This window comes from Pollicipes pollicipes, unplaced genomic scaffold, assembly GCF_011947565.3.
Source record: "Pollicipes pollicipes isolate AB1234 unplaced genomic scaffold, Ppol_2.1 Scaffold_6686;HRSCAF=7923_pilon_pilon_pilon, whole genome shotgun sequence".
NCBI classification, from domain to species: Eukaryota; Metazoa; Arthropoda; class Thecostraca; order Pollicipedomorpha; family Pollicipedidae; genus Pollicipes; species Pollicipes pollicipes.
This window is the reverse complement of record NW_023596921.1, coordinates 2,306,201-2,324,491: the sequence shown is the minus strand read 5'-3', so window position 1 is coordinate 2,324,491 and position 18,291 is coordinate 2,306,201. Positions and strand designations below refer to the sequence as shown.

The window sequence follows — 18,291 nt, the reverse complement described above, 5'->3', positions numbered from 1 at the left end:
CACTGACCTGACGCAGGCAGGTGGAGACTCTGACCCGGCCGGGACGCCGCTCTGCTGGTCGCCTGTCTTCGCAGCTGTTGGCACACGTTCTCAGCCTCCATCAGACGGGCGCGCAACTCCTCGATTTCGCGGAGGTACTGTGCCACCACCTGAGTGACGTCACTGTCCGCGTCTGACGGCACACGGACGGAAGACACTCAGCGCGTAGGCCAGCCGCAGCACACGGTACTAAGCCACCACCTGAGTGACGTCACTGTCCCCGTCTGACGACACACGGACGGAATACAGTCAGCGCGTAGGCCAGCCGCAGCACACGGTACTGTGCCACCACCTGAGTGACGTCACTGTCCCCGTCTGACGATGTGCGGACAGAAGACAGTCAGTGCGCAGGCCAGCCGCAGCACACGGTACTGTGCCACCACCTGAGTGACGTCATTGTCCCCGTTTGACAACGCACGAACGGAAGACAGTCAATGCGTGGGTCAGCCGCAGCAGATGAACCATCAGGCAGGTCTGGCTGCCAGACACAACTGTTGTCACGCAACAGACGACGGTGTCTTTGTTTATCAAAAAGTCGGAAGACTTGACACGATGGGTAAACTTCAGGGGCGCTGCCAAGACACGGGGCTCGCCCTCCCCCGCCCCTCCATAAGCCCAGATTGTTTGTCTTTCATCATCATAGGACTGCCGAAAGGACGTCAAGAACTAGCGTGATGCGTGCCAGCCGAACTCCAGGCTCCTCCCTCAAGAAAATCCTGGTTGCGCCCCTGGTAAACTTCTCCGGGACTTCTAACGCCATCTGGCCCTGGGCAGATGGCTGTAGGTGGCACACAGTCTGGCTCGCCCCTTCAGTGGGTGTTAATCCGACACCAGGATAGCAATTCTATTCACGTCAAACAGCACAGGCCGTGAAGCAAGGCCGTGAAGGAGCAGCGCAGCAGCAGCGCAGGCTTGTGACTCGCCCGCTCACCAACTGCTCATAGGCGCGCACTCGCAATGTCGTGGGTGAGTCATGTTATATCATATCTTCTATACCCGTCAAATCGACGATCTGACTTGAAAACGAGCCAAGCACCATAATAGCTGGCTCGAAATAAAAATATGGTCTAAAGTTCGTCACGTCAAGCACATGTTACCCAGCTCAGAATTTCCAAACAGCTACTGTCAAAAAGCATACGTTTTTTTCAACAGCGACTTTGCCCGCAGCGTCCTGATACGCGGTTGTAAAGGCTGTAGCGGTCGTAAAGGCTGTACAAACGGCCGGAACAGTGGCCTCTTTCATTTCCCGGAAAGTCAAACATTCATGGCTTTTAGCGTGGCAACGGCTCGGAAAAATAAAACAGAGCGCGATGCAGACCAATTGACAACGGTATGCGTATGTTGTGAGGCGAAGTTCTCGTGCCAATGAATAAGCATCTCATCGCTGCGTAATCACATCATTCCGCAGCTTTCGTGTCAATCGCCGCACAAATATCATGACAACTCTCAACTATGCATGGCTCCCCGTGCGATCTGTACTCCAGAAACGGTACTGAGTGAGACTATTCGGAACTGTCGGAGCCATGCAGTCAGCGGCCACGTTCGGAGCTGTCGGAGCCGTGCAGTCAGCGGCCACGTTCGGAGCTGTCGGAGCCATGCAGTCAGCGGCCACGTTCGGAGCTGACGGAGCCATGCAGTCAGCGGCCACGTTCGGAGCTGTCGGAGCCGTCCAGTCAGCGGCCACGTTCGGAGCTGTCGGAGCCATGCAGTCGGCGGCCACGTTCGGAGCTGTCGGAGCCGTCCAGTCAGCGGCCACGTTCGGAGCTGTCGGAGCCATGCAGTCAGCGGCCACGTTCGGAACTGTCGGAGCCATGCAGTCAGTGGCCACGTTCGGAGCTGTCGGAGCCATGCAGTCAGCGGCCACGTTCGGAGCTGTCGGAGCCATGCAGTCAGCGGCCACGTTCGGAACTATCGGAGCCATGCAGTCAGCGGCCACGTTCGGAGCTGTCGGAGCCATGCAGTCAGCGGCCACGTTCGGAACTCCAATCACCAACCTGCTCCCATCCACTCGCCGGCCGCCCGCTGCGCCAGCAGCTGGGTGTTGCGGGCCGTTAGACTCTCCACAGTCTCCTGCAGCGCCTTGATGCGCGTGCGCAGGTGCGCGTTGTCCGTCTGCAGCATGTTGTTCTCGTGGTACATGTCGTTGACGGCCTCGGAGCCGTCCTCGGTCACCATCCGCTTCCCCTGAGGCGGAGGAGAAGTTGGAGAGCCGGCCGACGACGACGAACGCCCAACACTGCTCAAATGCCCCCCCCCCCCCCCCCAAACGCGGACTGAGAGAAGGGAGCCAGGGTCGGCGCCGCGCCAGCCGCGCCAGCCAGGCGGCCGCTTCTTCCGGCGCACCATCACACGTAAATGAAACTGCGTGATGATACAATGCATCCGCCAGATTTTGTGAAAGCCTCCGCCGTGTGCATGTCGTCACGCATCTCAAACACAAACTCATGTAGCTCGCACACTTTCTGATCCATATTTGGGTAGTTAGGCATTGCCACTAAATGTCTCCCTCCAACCCGGCGCCTATCCCCAGAGCTCAAAGCATAGAGCAGACCAAGTAATGAATTTTTGAGCTTTGTGTCTAGCTTTGGTCTCACCGCACCTGCCAAGCCCTGCATCCGGTATGACAAAACTACACATATGGCACACAGGATGCACCTGCATACGCGTACGTTAAGTTCCAACTACTGATCTCCAATCATACTTGCCTGCACACATTGGCCTCCAGCTGCAGCTGCTGATCCCACGCCGTACCTGTCTGTACTCCACGAGCTCCACAGGCAGTTGCTGATCTGACGCCGTACCCGTCTGTACTCCATGAGCTCAAGCTGCAGCCGCTGATCCCACGCCGTACCTGTCTATACTCCATGAGCTCCACCCGCGGTTGCTGATCTGACGCCGTACCCGTCTGCACTCCATGAGCTCCAGCTGCAGCCGCTGATCCCACGCCGTACCTGTCTGTACTCCATGAGCTCCACCTGTAGTTGCTGATCTGACGCCGTACCCGTCTGTACTCCATGAGCTCCAGCCGCAGCTGCTGATCATACGCCGTACCTGTCTATTCTCCATGAGCTCCAGCTGCAGCTGCTGATCTCACGCCGTACCTGTCTGTACTCCATGAGCTCCAGCTGCAGCTGCTGAATCTCCTGCCGCAGAAGGGCGATAGTGCGCGACGTCTTGTCCTGATTGATGGTGACGCGGTTTTTGATGTTTCGGGTCCGGTTGGCGTATTTGAGGGTGTTCAGGGTCTCCATGAAGTCCGAGTCGGACGGCGAGATGCAGGCGATCATTACCGTTCGGCTGTTACCTGCCCCACACATCGAATGACGTCAAATAACAGCTGCGTAATGTCAGTGGTAATCTCATTGTTGTTTTCGCACAGACGCGGTAAATAGGCAAAAACAGACGACCGACAAGTCCACGTCATCCCAATGCCGACATTCATTTCACTTTGTCTTGCTCCGACAACTTGCATAAAGTGACACATCCGGTGGTGAGACGTCACTGACACTACGACACTTTTTCGATCAAACTCTCCTTGTGACATACGGGCAGCACGCACCATTAAGCAGCAGCTTGCCACTGCCATGCCATGCCATGTCACTCAATGTCACAGCTACTCTACAAAGTAGCTGCACAACGCCGTCAAAACGGCGTTCAAGCTTCATCAGCCAATTCCTTAGAGCCACTGTACGAACATGTTGGCACTTCTATCTCCGCTGCGAAGCATTTCCGGCAATATTTCTCACATCCAAACGAATCGCGACGCCGCCACTCACAACCGAGCGGGTCTGATGACGTCACCGACCTCCGAGCGAGTCCTGCAGCAGCCTGGTCAGCTTGGAGTCGCGGTAGGGGATGTGCGAGACCCTGCGGGACTCGTCGCCCAGCGCCGAGATCACGTTACCCAGCGCCAGCTGAGGGCGGGCGGACGCACGCTCAGGCGCTAAACAACACCGCAGTCGTTAGGGGCGCGGCGAACCGATCACAAACGCGTGGGAACGGGCGCGGCAACGAGGCTTAACGCGTTTGTGCCTCAGCTGAGCTCCTCTCGAGGCATAATTATGACAGAACTCTTCAATTGGGTCGTATGAGGAATAGTCTGGTTTTCACTCTCGCTGTTTCCGATATATATATATATATATATATATATATATATATATATATATATATATACTGCGAGTCATAGCCGGCTGCCATCTGACTCCCGGCGTTTGAACCAGGAGGTGACTCCTCCAAGACCAGCCGGCACGGCTCCACAGCTCAGTTCACAGCTCCTCCACCTCTCCACGCAGCGGTGTCGACTGTGGAGTGTACGCTGTGGACCCGTGGACAGGCTGGCGCGCTGACGGCCGGCAGCGGCCGCTCACCAGGCCGCAGTTGATGGAGATGCCCTCCTTGGCGCGGTCACCGGTGGCGCCCGTTCGCTTCAAGCGCTCCGAGCCGGCCAAGTCGACGAAGTGAAACTTGGCCGAGAGCGTCTCGAACTCCATGGGAGCGTCGGCAGCCTGGCCGCCGGCCTCGGTCGGCTCCGGCTCCAGGAAGCCCTGCAGCGGAGAGCAGAGGTCACGCGTGCAGCACCCCGGGTCGCCGCCAAAGGTCGCGCGTCGCGGCACCGGACAGGACGGCAGATTAGACATCAGACGGCCCGCGGAGCCGGCCGCACCAATCAGCCGAGTTGGCCGGGCTTCCTCATGATTCGGTGCGGGACTTTGGCTCACTGCGTATTGATTGGCCCTGGTCCCGGCTTTATTCTCGAAATTCATTTCAGGTGACGCTCGGGCTTAAAGACGATAACGCTCAACGTATCGTAGTGATTTGATCCTCATCTGGTCTCTTGAACCGTAAAAACGCAACAGAACATTATGAACACCGGCGCGTGATAATCACATGATACTGTTTACGGGAAGTTGCAAAGTTCCGTGCGCACCGCTCATCCTGGCGGACACCTGGTGCGCTTAACGATCGTGCATACGCTCTGTAGCCCAACCAGCTGTATGACATTCCACCACAGACCATTGGAACATAACACCGGCCCTAGCTCTGGGGCGCGCTCCAGGGGGCCCAGTACTGCTGGTGGCGCGACTGCTGTATCTTTCACGCCATCGGCTCAAGCTGCGCGACACCATCGCACGGAGCGTGCGGAGGTGGCATGAGACGGACAGTGACTACACTATCTAGTGCGCTGCTTTGACGCGCTGTCAGATTTTAGCGCGGGCTCCTGCGCAACCGAGGCGTGGACTGGGGCGCGACTGTGCGGTTTCTCACGCTGTCGGCGCGCGCCACGCGCTGCTGTCGGATGGTGAGCGTGAAGATAGCGTGGCTGCGGCTGCTTTGGACGTTCATCTGGGTGCTGGCTGTGGTACGGCTCAGCGCGCCCACCCGCAGACACTTGAGGCACGCCTCGGCTGACGTCACGGCCCGTGACGTCACGCCTAGCGTGCAGATGCCGCCGCCGGCGTCCTCGTGGATCTTGATGTTGGACTTGCGGCCCTGCCGCGGACCAACACGGGTCACGTGATCCGATCAGACACAGAGTGGTCACGTGACGGCGGCGGCTGACTACGGTTGCGTGCCGCGGAACGTGCCTGCGATTGCCAAACCAAATGTCGCATTTGAGGAAATGGCGTCTAGAAAATTTGTACTCGACTCAGAGGAACAAAATGTCGCTGTAAAACACTACACACCGACACAAGCTATGGTTCGGGGAAATCGGGCATTCCAGCCCAAATGGGTTTCACGGAGTTCCACTCAGGTATCAAACTATCCAAAAGGTAATGTCGACAAAACACGGAAAGGTCTGTTGCGTTTGCTGACATCCGCGTGGTGGTTTGTGTTCCACAGATGCGGACATAAATTGCGTCCCTTGTGTTCACGATACGTCGCATTTACATACATAATGTAAGCTACATCACCTGCGACATAACACCACACATTTCCGGTGTCTACCGTGGCAATACGACAAAGCCCACCGTTACGCCAGGTATACTGGCGACTTGATCCCGTCGGAAGCTAACAATAACTCGGTTTCGCACTGCTCAACCATGCTCTCATTAGTCTTGTCCGCAGAAAACGAGGTGAAAATAACCCCACGCCATACTTCTGTCTCAATTTGTCACACACATTTTGTGCACTACCAAACATCACCGTGACCACGGGCGCCCTCTCGCGACCTCCGCAACCTTCCGCGACCTCCCGCGCCCTCGCGCGACCTCGCCAGCCGTCGCGGGCCCCCAGCTGACCCTGTTGGTGCCGGACTGGTCGAGCAGGTCGATGACCTCCTCGTTGTAGAGCTCCATGAACTGGGCGCTGACGGTGAAGTCTGGCGGCGGCTGACCGCTCTGGCGGGCCGCCTCCTGCCGCTGGCGCACGCCCGTGAACAGGTGGTCCACGGCGCGCGGCACGATGCCGGCCACCTCCGGACCCGCTTCCACCTCAAAGCCCGTGCCCATCGTGTAGGTCTTGCCGGAGCCCGTCTGCCGACAACGAGACGCGGTCAGCGGCGCGGCGGCTGCCGGACACTCCGTGGTCAGAGATCGTGTCGGCTGGAGTGGCGGCGGCGGCGGCGGCGGCGGCGGCGGCGCGTGCGGCAGGCGAACCGCGCACACCGCAGCTGAGGGTCAGGTGCGATGACGCTTGGCCGCGTCAGGTGGAGGTCTCACCACGCAGACGGTGGATACGGAAGCTGTATGTGTAGGGAGGGAGGGGAAGCTCCCCACCGACCTGAAAAATGAGGCTGAGGCACTGGCAAAGGAACGAGATAAAACGTTCGTTTGCTTCCAAACACAACAGAGATCCCACCGCCACAGCCGCAAAAGCGGCAGAATCGTATGTCACCATTTGTTGAGGAAACCTATACCAGGCATAGCAGAAGCAGTCTGCATTGGGTGCTGCAGCATTTACTTACGCACGAGAAAGATATCTTGCTTATTGGAGGTATGAATATAGGAATACTGCGCACCTTTCCTATGTCAATTCTTATCAATTGTATCAGCCGGTTCCAGTAAAACTATTGCAACTCACGAGCATAACCATAACCCTTAACAGTGACCTCTAGATTGGTCATGAGGAGCTCCAAATGTCAATGCAGAACGCTTCTGCTCTGCTTTGCTCTGCTTAAGCTCTTGGCTCGTGATCAGAGGTGCCACTTTCTAAAACTTTTGCTGGGGTGGGGGGGGGGGGGGGTGGGAGCTCAGCCAAAAGGGTTGGACTAGACTACCCCAAAGACTTGATTTCTCCCTCCCCGGATTTCGACCACTTGAATATGCGTCGTTAAGGTCAATTAAAAAAGTACCGTAAACTCCAAGTTCTTTTCCCGCGAAGGACTGAGTTTCTTCTTCAAGGAAATGTGAGATGCCCTTTTGTGAAAAGGTTAGAATGGGGTGTCATTCTCAGAAAAACAGCTCAGCAAATCTCTGTAAGACATCACTGATAACTACCGCTATTACTGGTGGTGTTGTTGGTCTTGTCTACACATTGCAGTCAATTGTTCTTTATACCAATCCAGGCATCGTCATTTGCAAAAAATGGCTAACATTTGCGGACTGGCTTGTCGTATAAAGGGACACAAATATTAGGCACCCACAGAATAATATTCGGCACGAAATTAACATGCTACTAACAGTAATGTGTTTTAGTACCTGCTACGTAGTACACCAGTAGTCAAGATAACTTTCTGCACTAATTTGGTGCAATATTCCTTATTGCCCATATGCATTGAGGAGGCTCAGAAGAGCATTGCGACAAGGGGAGGGACTGAAGTCAGCACGGGGGCTCAGCCCCCATCCCCGAAAGTATACCATGTGACGTCGCTGGACCTGATAATGGGTTGGGTCGACAAACTGAGCAACTTAATATCAGCCTCTCCTGGTGCCTCTTAGCTTCGTTCGGTGGGTTCTGTCATACTCTAGTGCTCTCGGCCGGACGCGTCACAACAGAGCACGAGGTTACGCCTACCACCTTCCTCTCTCGGGGAGATGCACACAACAGAATTAATGCTGCAGCCATCCTGCCTTAACCGCAGACCGCAATGCTCGCCCACAGGTGAGCAGCAGGCAGATACTGAACTGATAGCAGGCGAGGATCGGCCCAGGGTGCTCGGGTGGGACTGGGAGGCGGGGTTCCGAGACCGCTCCCTCCATACTGAACTGATAGCAGGCGGGGATCGGCCCAGGGTGCTCGGTTGGGACTGGGAGGCGGGGTTCCAGACCGCTACCTCCATACTGAACTGATAACAGGCGGGATCGGCCCAGGGTGCTCGCGTGGGACTGGGAGGCGGGGTCCCAGACCGCCCCCTCCGTGCTGAACTGATAGCAGGCGGCGATCGGCCAGGGTGCTCGGGTGGGACTGGAAGGCGGGGTCCCAGACCGCCCCCTCCATAGTACAGTGGAGGGCGACGGCAGTGTCCCAGCTGGACGAGGCACGCAGCGGGTGGGACACTACGCTAGGGGGATGAGGGGGCGCGTAGTACGGCACGATCACAGCCGTCCGTGTTGGCCGGGCCCGTGAACGGCAGCCTGCTGCATTCGGAGGCGCCACGCCGGCCAGTCCGCCCTGCGCCTAAGCTCACGACCCAGGCCGTGCCAGTCCGCCCTGCGCCTAAGCTGACGACCCAGACCGTGCCAGTCCGCCCTGCGCCTAAGCTGACGACCCAGGCCGTGCCAGTCCGCCCTGCGCCTAAGCTCACGACCCAGGTCGTGCCAGTCCGCCCTGCGCCTAAGGTGACGACCCAGGCCGTGCCAGTCCGCCCTGCGCCTAAGGTGACGACCCAGGCCGTGCCAGTCCACCCTGCGCCTGAAGGTGACGAACCAGGCCGTCCTAGTCCGCCCTGCACCTAAGGTGACGACCCAGACTGTGCCAGTGGCGCCCCAACACCAATCTTCCCGCCGGCGTCAAGCGACCTCTCTCTGAAATGTCGGCAGGACCATCGTCAAGGGGCAAATGCGCACGCAACAGTTCTCTTGAGAGATCGCGATCGCTGCGGGTTACTGCACATCAGAACCGACCCACCGCAGCCACGCACAGAAATGAGCGGCTACCACAGTGATGAGCAGTCCATCACCCAATGGTGCGTCTAACAGAGGTCAGACGTAGTTTGCGGGTGACCTTCCGTGCGCGTCCCGGACCAATCAGCGCGTCGCGTGCAGGGGGCCAGCGTACTCCGGACGCCGTCAACGAACACCGGCACGGAACTGATGTATTGACCAATCAGGATGAGGTTCGACGCACACGCGGCTCTTCCAGCCTTCTGCAAACAGCTGGGCGCCACGCTAAACCGGGCCCGTCATCCAGCGGATGTCCGGACAGGAAAATGGGAAGACGCACTTCCGACAGCGTGGCATGCACTCGATTGCTCAATACCTTAACGTGCCGAGGCTGTCCCAAAGTGGCGACAAGACAAATATGCTAATTTCATGACCCTAGAACAATAACAAGCCTTCGAGAGGAAGGCCACGACACAAAGGCATTTCGCCAAACATACATGCCACACCGAACAATAAAAGGCGGTAACTCCTGGCATCAGTGGCATCTGGGGTACCAGGAGAAACGCTAATGACATTTCAGATACGTCCACGGCGCATTTCTAAAGCCCTCCAACGTTATCATTTCACAACGTAGAAACCGACTCGATGCGACAGCGACTTCCACTTTCAAGGCGCAATCAATCGTTCTGATTCGCCATGCAATCACGGCGCTAATGCATACTGAATGGCGCTGGTCTGGCCGCGAGCACGCGGCCTAGGCTCCACTGGCCTGTCCCGTCCCGTCGCCAGGCACCCACTCTCCCCAATCCGTCTCCATTACGTCATGAAGACGTGTTGGGCCCGTGCGTGGGCGTCGAGACAGGTGTCCGGACATTATCCACCTAGCAAACAAACCGGGCGGTCGTTGCTAGTGCGGTAAAGCTCAGGGTTTGGGTGGGTGGCGTGCTGTTGCTCCCGCCGGCTGCAGTCTACCTCGCCAGTCGCCAACCAGCGGCGACGGCGCCACCAACTGGCGCGAGGCCACGTGGTTTACGAGATGCTTTGAACCGGCTCACGCCAGGCTGCGCAACGGCACGCCATATTGGACCGACATGGGCCACCTTTTGAGGCCGTTGGAAGGCGAGTATGGAGGGAGCAAACACCGAAAACTGAAGCCCGTTCCACGTCATGCCACCGGCCTTCTGTATGAGCACTGAGACGGTTGAACAATGTGCGTGCGTTATGAATCTAAAAGGCTATGGCAGTTACGGGCAATTGTACTGAACCGCTGTAGGCGTTATGGGCCTAAAATGCTGCGGAAATTAAGTGCTGTATGAGGCTCCATTAGGTCCTCAGCTGCAGCTAAGGCCCTAACAGCACGCATCAAAGAAAACGGCATCGACTTCGACTAGCTGCCATTTTAAAACCTTCCAAACTTCCCGACCCGAGTTATCTACCCTCTAGAAAACCGTCTGTCAAAAGCGCGGCGCCCCCTAACCGTCAAGCCCAACCGCCGCCTGAAGGCCTGGTCGCGGCCCCTGCGGCGGCGCTCGGGTCAGCTCAGAGGTCAGCGCGAACGCCGCCGGATCAATAGGCGCCGCCAGACGGCGAGGCGGCGCCGGCGGCGCGGCCCCGCGACAGACGGCGTCTGATTCAGCTGAAGTGGCCGGCGGGTCTGAGCTATCAGTTCGCGGTGAGCGGGAGCGGGGTGCTCAATGCTCAGGAGGCGTATGGATATTGTCGTTGCAGACCAGTGAAAGTTTCTAAAAAGCCCGGCTTTAAACGAGGACCAAAAACGCAAAACAGCCTTCTGCGACACCTAAATGCCCCAGCAGAGCCGGAATTACAACGTTGCATCGCAACCAAGTATGCAGCAGGGCGTGACCCCAAGCGCTGGAGTGCGCATGCCACACCACAACGTTGCCGTGCATGGCATAATGCACTCGAGGCACGCCCCTTCCCCCTCCCCCCCCTGACAAGGTGGCGTGACGGGGCAGCCGGTGCCCACGCGCCTCAACACGCAGCGCCGATGCTGAGCGACAGCGGCGGAACAAACAGTGAGCACGCACAAACTGCCGGACGGCCGTGTCAACACGCCGACGCCTTGACAAACAGCCGGCCAGACGGGCCCGGTCTGCGCGCCTCACGCGCAGCCAGTGCGAGCCCTTACATGGCCTTGGTGCGAGGTGTCGCGGTCTGGCTCGAGCCTTCCGTCCGGTCCAGCAGGACGGAAGACTGAAGCGCAGACCCGACCAGGAGTACGGCAGCGGCACCGGGGCCTCTCGATCCCCGGCACAGTGGGCTCGGGCCTCTCGTGGGCTCGGGCCTCTCTCCCTCTGTACATCTAGTGTCCAATCAGGAAGCGGACTCCAGCCGTCAACCAATCAGCAGCGGCCTCCCGCTCACAACGCAGGCGCGTATGGCGAGAGTGCATGAGTACGGGCTGGTTTGACGAGGCGACCCGTTCGGACAGCCGACGGGCGCTGTTCTCCGACGCTCGTCTCATTCCCGACCGCCGGCGTGGCACCGGTCCCAGGCGCCGGCTGGCTCCCGGCACGAGCGGGGTCAAACAAACACCGGGGTCACACCCCGGGCTCACGCTCGCTGCACAGCGTGCTGCGCTGTTGACCCGCTCACACAGGTGTGGGAGCGAGGCGAGGGGAGATGGCGCCACAGCTATTTCGGTCGGTCATGGTGAGACTGATAACATTCTGTTCCCATCCTCTGTAAGTATGAGCACCTATATGTGAACCACATCAGCCAAAGCTTACCATGGCCGTCTTTTACTAGGCTGACAGGCCAGACAGTAGTATCAGCCAACTTGGACCCAGATCGGTCAAACTCACCAGCGACCTGGGTCAGACTCAAACACCGAGGGTCAGGCCCATCAGCGACCTAGATCAGACTCACATACCGCTGGTCAGACCCACCAGCGACCTCGGTCAGACTAAAAGGGTTAGACCCACCAGCGGCCTGGGCCAGACTCACATCCCGCTGGTTAAACCCACGCAAAGGCACTGAAAGCTCTAACTGAAGCTCTAACAGATCACTAAACGACACTGAAAGATCTCAATGGTAACACGGTGTTCAGGTCCACATCCAGGCCGACCCAGCCCGGCACGTTACAGATCAGATTCAAAAGCCAGCTGGGCCAGACCAACGTACGGCGGGCGCTGCCCATTCCACCACACACTGCACGAATCGGCCTGGTCAGAGCCGCAGGCCAGCCGGGATACGCCGGCACACGGCCGGCGCGACTTATGCACCGGCAGGGTGCGTCCCCATGCCAGACGGATCGGCCCCACATGGGTTGGGTGGCCCGTATGGGCCCGACCTATCCACTAGCCGGGTGCGCCCCAATACGGGCCAGATCAGCCCCCCCCCATGGGGTTGGTGGGCGCCCATGTGGCCGGTCTGCCCTACACATGTCGGATCTGCCGCCCCATGCGGGCCGGCTCGCACTACATGGACGGCCCGCGGGCGGCGGTTGAACCCGGCCCCAGCGGCGTCGGCGGCCGAGGGAATCAATACGCCAGCCGCCGGGCCGGCGGCCGCCGGGCACCCTCCAGACGGCTGCGGCGGAAGGTCACGGACGGTCCAGACGGACCGGTCTGCCGCGACGCTCAGGCCAGCAGCCAGACTGGTGGTGGGACAGAGAGGACCGCATGACGGTGATCGGACCGGTGACCGGGACCCTGGGCGTCCCAGTCGGTCCAGACACGCCAGGCAGACTGACAGCCGGTCCATGTGCAGCAGGCAGACTGTTAACCAGTTCGGACAGATCACTCAGACTGGAAACCAGTCCAAGAAGATCACTCAGACTTGTACCTATTTCAAACAGACCGGGCAGACTGGTGACCAGTCCACAAAGACCAGACAGACTGGTAGCCATTCCAGACAGACCGGGCAGACTGTCAGCCAGTCCAAACAGAGCGCACATACTGGTAGCCAGCCCAGACATACCAGACCGGCTGGCAGCCAGTCCAGACAGACCAGGCAGACCAATGGCCAATCCAGTCAGACCAATCTAACTGTATTCCGCCAGGCCCTCGGACAGTGGAGGCCAGCCAGAATGGCGATGGGTGCGGTGCGATGGCTCTGGTCGCACGATCATGGGGCACAGAAATCTGGTAACTTATTGCACAAAAGAGAACGAGCGGTGGTCAGAGCCAGCAGGCCTTGAACCCAAGTCATCACATCAGCACACGTTTTACTATATGTTGCCAGACATGCGATACCTGCTTTAAACAGTGTTCCTGCCGCACCAAGTTTGTCATCAGCGATAATCAAGCATCCGTTTTCGGTTGAGCGGCTGGCCAACGTTCGTCCTCACCTGTCCATAGGCCAGGATGGTGGCGTTGTAGCCCTCGAAGCAGCCCTCGATCAGCTGCTCGGTGCACTGGCTGTAGACGTCCTGCTGCTCCGAGTCCATGTCGAACACGTAGTCGTATGTGAAGGCCTTGTCGGAGCCGAGCCAGACTTGTGGCTCGCCCGGCGTCACCGAGGTACACACCCGGCACATGTCGATCACCTCACGTGAAATCAGGGGACGCACCCTGCAAGGACACCAGATGGCACTGAGCGGGTAGGGACGGTACAGCAAGGAGGGCAGGGGACGCACCCTGCAAGGACACCAAATGGCGCTGAGCGGATAGGGACGGTACAGCGAGGAGGGCAGGGGACGCACCCTGCAAGGACACCAGATGGCACTGAGCGGGTAGGGACGGTACAGCGAGGAGGGCAGGGGACACACCCTGCAAGGACACCAGATGGCACTGAGCGGGTACGGACGGTACAGGGGGGAGGGCAGGGGACGCACCCTGCAAGGACACCAAATGGCGCTGAGCGGGTAGGGACGGTACAGCGAGGAGGGCAGGGGACGCACCCTGCAAGGACACCAGATGGCACTGAGCGGGTAGGGACGATACAGCGAGGAGGGCAGGGGACGCACCCTGCAAGGACACCAGATGGCACTGAGCGGGTAGGGACGGTACAGGGGGGAGGGCAGGGGACGCACCCTGCAAGGACACCAAATGGCGCTGAGCGGGTAGGGAAGGTACAGGGGGGAGGGCAGGGGACGCACCCTGCAAGGACACCAGATGGCACTGAGCGGGTAGGGACGGTACAGCGAGGAGGACAGGAGACGCACCCTGCAAGGACACCAAATGGCGCTGAGCGGGTAGGGAAGGTACAGGGGGAGGGCAGGGGACGCACCCTCCAAAAACGCCAAATGGCACTGAACGGCTGGAGATGAAGCAATATTGAGCGGCTGGAGGTGGCGTAGCGCAGAGGGCGAGGCGCTCACCCACGACGCAAGGAGTCGTTGACCAGCCACCAACGAGTCAGACTGGAACCAGTTCCAGTCTCACTGACGCCACGGACCAGTGTGGCCACAGGATCAGCGTGAAAGGTCGTGGCGCGAGATGGTCAGAGATGTTGAACACGTCATTAACTATCCAAGATGAACATGATTAGAATCGGACGGACACAAACAGGAAAGCGTAAACCATCCCCCAAAACAAAGACAAAACAAAACAAAACAAAGCATGTACATACGAGCAAACAACTCAGCGTCCATTCATTGCAAAGCAACATGGCAAACAGGCACGAACGCCACAATGGGACACGTGGTTCGGTGTTTACCATTCCAAGTGGAACGGCATATTGTGCCACGTCTTATCTTGCGAGGAGATATTGATATGACATTGCTCCAGACATACAACAATTTAAGGAACGCTTCTGTCCACCTGGTACGTCCTGGAATGTGAATTTTCTTCACCGTCGTACGGCGACGACTAGAAAACAAATGCAGGACCAGTTGATGGAACGGGATAGCCGTATTCCTTTCTCCATACGATTAAAGGCGGTGCCGGATCTCAAATAAGAATTCGTTCTCTTAGAATCGTCGCAGTATCTAGTTATGGTGTACCGAATATTTCTTAACAGGTAAGCGATGCGCACCAGCTCGTTTTCATTCATGCCGCAGTTTTGCGGTTTTCACGATCGGCTATAAGGAAAGGCCACCCGCGACCCCTTGTCGGACACCGCCGAACACGCATCTATGCGAATGTATGGATGCGTGCCTGTAGCGGTGAATGCTATACATTCATACGCTCTTTGGAAAACATCCCATGACGTTCACGTCCAGAGCAGTATCTCCGGTCCGGAAACAGCACGGCACGCACAGGAGGCGTGGCGGAAGCTTAGGCTGGCCACCCATACGTGACTCATCGTCCTTATCTGTGGCCTTGTGGGCGTAACCTCGACCGGTGATCTGAAGTGTCAATCATTGATAAACTACAGCATGGGAGCCTCGAAAGGCGCCGCCCGCTGACAATGTCGGCAGACCCAACTTCTATCCTCACCCAATCGCAAATCCAGCATCCAGTCTTAGAGCGGGAAAAACCTTAATTTTTCGCGTCATCCGGTAGCATTGTCGGCAAAAAAGCAATTTCCACCGGCATGGGCAAGAAGCATAACCATGTCACACCTTACCATCCCAGGACAGTCAGTGCTATTGCTGGACTGTTTTTGCTTCACTGTCCTGGGTGCTACACGTCTCAGCAAAATACAAGCGCCGTCGCTAAAAAATTGATTTAACAACACTAGCCAAATCTGTCCCGGCATTTTTTCGACGTCCTAATGCGTGAGCATCACCCGAACCCGGCCCCTGTGGACGGCCTGGGCCCTGAACAGCTGGTAGCCGCTCAGACACACAGGTCAGTTACCATGGGAGACGGCGCAGCTGGTGGCGACACGCCGCCGAGCGGCTAGCGCGCAGGACGGCGGGCGCACCGGCGCAAGGAACAAGCGGCGGCCGGCTGACCTGCAGTGATATGGGGACGTGGCGAAACCAGAAGAAAACAAAGCTGCCACTGCTGGCATCTCGTAAGCACACGAAACAATAGTTTTTTTGCTGAGGACCTTGCCGTATGTATCAAGTGATCCCGTGCTGTTCAATCACACTTGATGTTCAATCAGGGTTGATTGATTGAACACATGATTAGCTCATGCACACGACATGGTCCTCAGCATCAAATTATCGATTCGTTGGCATTAATTATTTCAGCATTGTGGAAAGCTACACGGATTGGCGAAACACCATGCACTCAATTCTGCATTCAGATCAGGACAAGCCACAACGTTATCTCACAACTACAAGGTCGTCAAACCAACCATTTTTTGATGAAGCCAGCTGATTACCGCATCTGAGACGCCAGCTGACTGCGCGCGGTATCTCTCATACCAGTTTAGACATCCAGAACTATCGTACCATCAGCGGCACGGCGCGGCGCCGCCCTGTGCGGAGCTCTGTCAGAGATCACTCATCCCGTCTCTCGCGCCCAGCTCCGCGCGGCGGGACGCGCCGTGATCTCCGATGACAACGCTCTGCCATCCGGCCCGTTGATTTGGCCTTGCGATGTACGGCGCGCTGGTGAGGAAGCCGTGATGAGCCCACGGCTAGACTGAGGCTATGACGATTTGCGCCTGTAGCAGCCGTGCCAACAATGCTGCTGGCACGCCGTCCGCTTTCTTTGGTCCGGTTCAGCGCGCCTCGGGGTTGTCATCTATCGTCGGAGCCGCACCGCGTGCTCGGTCCGGAGTCGGCCTCGCCGAACAAGCTGACGACGCTACCCTGCGCGTCGCCGTTTCTTGGCCGTGTATGCCTAGACATATCTAGCGCCACCAGCCTGGCACCTCGGACTCGCTTGAAAAGCTGATCAGCGAACAGCGATGAGCACCCGAGCGTTGGAATGCATGTGAGTGTGGGCAACTCTCCATCTCCTGATATTTACCCTTTTGCATCATACCAGGACGGACGCTCAGTAGTCTGCGTGTTCGGCAGAGGGCGACGCGCCGCTTATTTACCTGGAGGTGGGGGCGCCCTCAGCGGAGCGTGTCTCAGGAGCCCCGTACTCTGCTCTGACTCGGCGGCAGGAAACCAGGAGCGTGTCTCGGGAGTATCACACCCTGGTCTGACCCGGCAACAGGAGACCAGAAGACCAGGAAACCACGAGCCGACACCGCCGCTGGTCAGCGCTCGAGCCAGAGGCATCGGTGGGCACCATCGACGGGCTTGCGCCGTTAAAGTAGAAGTTAACAGACAAAAGGGCTTCAATAAGTAAGAATACCGAGTCCAGAGGGGAAAACACCCATCGCTAAATGCAACACGTTCAGAGGTTAACACAATACCGTTATGCACCTTACACCAGGATAATGAGCTGAAGCTGTTAGAGTGACGAACATCCTACACAAAGCACATATGTAAGTAGTATTTTGGGTTCGCTCTTGGCGAGTGCACATTACAAGAACCACTCAGCCAATGCCATTGAAGGCAAATGTGCTGCGTACATCGCGCTTCAGTGATGCCACCCTTTCTTCCGAACGCACGGTGCAAGAGGCACGCTCACAATTACTGATTGCAAGATCCGTGCTTTACGACCTGCAGCAGCGGGGCCATAGGACCACCGAATCTAACCTGGTGTTCTTTATGGATGGTATCGATATGTATTAACCTATCCCTACTCACTACGTTTGGGTTTCTATAGTAAGCCATTTTGAAATATAACACACCGATAATGTTTATGCCTGGACATATTTTCTGACAAACTGGACCGGTTTAAATCGGGAACTTCTGAAAAACGCCGGTTGGCGGGCGGATCAAATGAAAACTGGTGAATTAGGTCGGGTTGGACAGGCGAAATTCAATTTGCGAAGAGTTATGATCGCAAAGCCCAGGCCGGATAAGGTGTACCAATCAGCGTCCAGCGCTGTCGTGCCATACGGCTCGAGCGCCTACGAGTGCAGAATCCGATCAGCATATTGGGAATCAGGGGTCCGCATACCTACGGCTGTTTCTTCTCTTCGCGCAACTTTTGCTTGCTCGCTCATCGCGATCGCTAGTATCGGTGCGTGGGATTCGTTTGGAGTTCCATACATAAATTGGACTGGTATTCAGGGTTCGGATAAGTGGTTACTCATCGCTTACGCATTCAACGATTTCCGGCCGCGTCACTTTGATTGCGTGAAAGCCGTGTGATGTTCCTAGGCGTTCTCTCTCGGTATGTGGGTCTCGTTAACGCCGCAACGATATCGCTTCTTACAGTTTCCATGAAACTATTCGCATCTATCAATACACGTTTCAATACGTGACCGAAAAGAAGTTCTTGAGGAGTAATGTTGATCTGGGATTAAGAGCGCGTCGACATCAAAGGTCATATTGCTCCCATTCCTCGAAGTTCCGACGAAGGTATCATCGGTATCAGGTTAAAAGCTATAGACGACTACTTTC

General features: G+C 57.4%; 1 protein-coding gene across 1 annotated transcript in view; it reads right to left on the bottom strand.

The window, feature by feature from the left end:
• Nucleotides 1–18,291, bottom strand: part of LOC119107285 (kinesin-like protein KIF21A) — a 49,844-nt gene that overhangs the window by 14,995 nt on the left and 16,558 nt on the right. Inside the window, 8 exon segments of the mRNA XM_037230705.1 lie at nucleotides 8–172; nucleotides 2,034–2,223; nucleotides 3,141–3,343; nucleotides 3,845–3,953; nucleotides 4,407–4,583; nucleotides 5,305–5,529; nucleotides 6,279–6,512; nucleotides 13,333–13,555. Of these exon segments, the coding sequence (XP_037086600.1) occupies nucleotides 8–172; nucleotides 2,034–2,223; nucleotides 3,141–3,343; nucleotides 3,845–3,953; nucleotides 4,407–4,583; nucleotides 5,305–5,529; nucleotides 6,279–6,512; nucleotides 13,333–13,555 (1,526 nt within the window).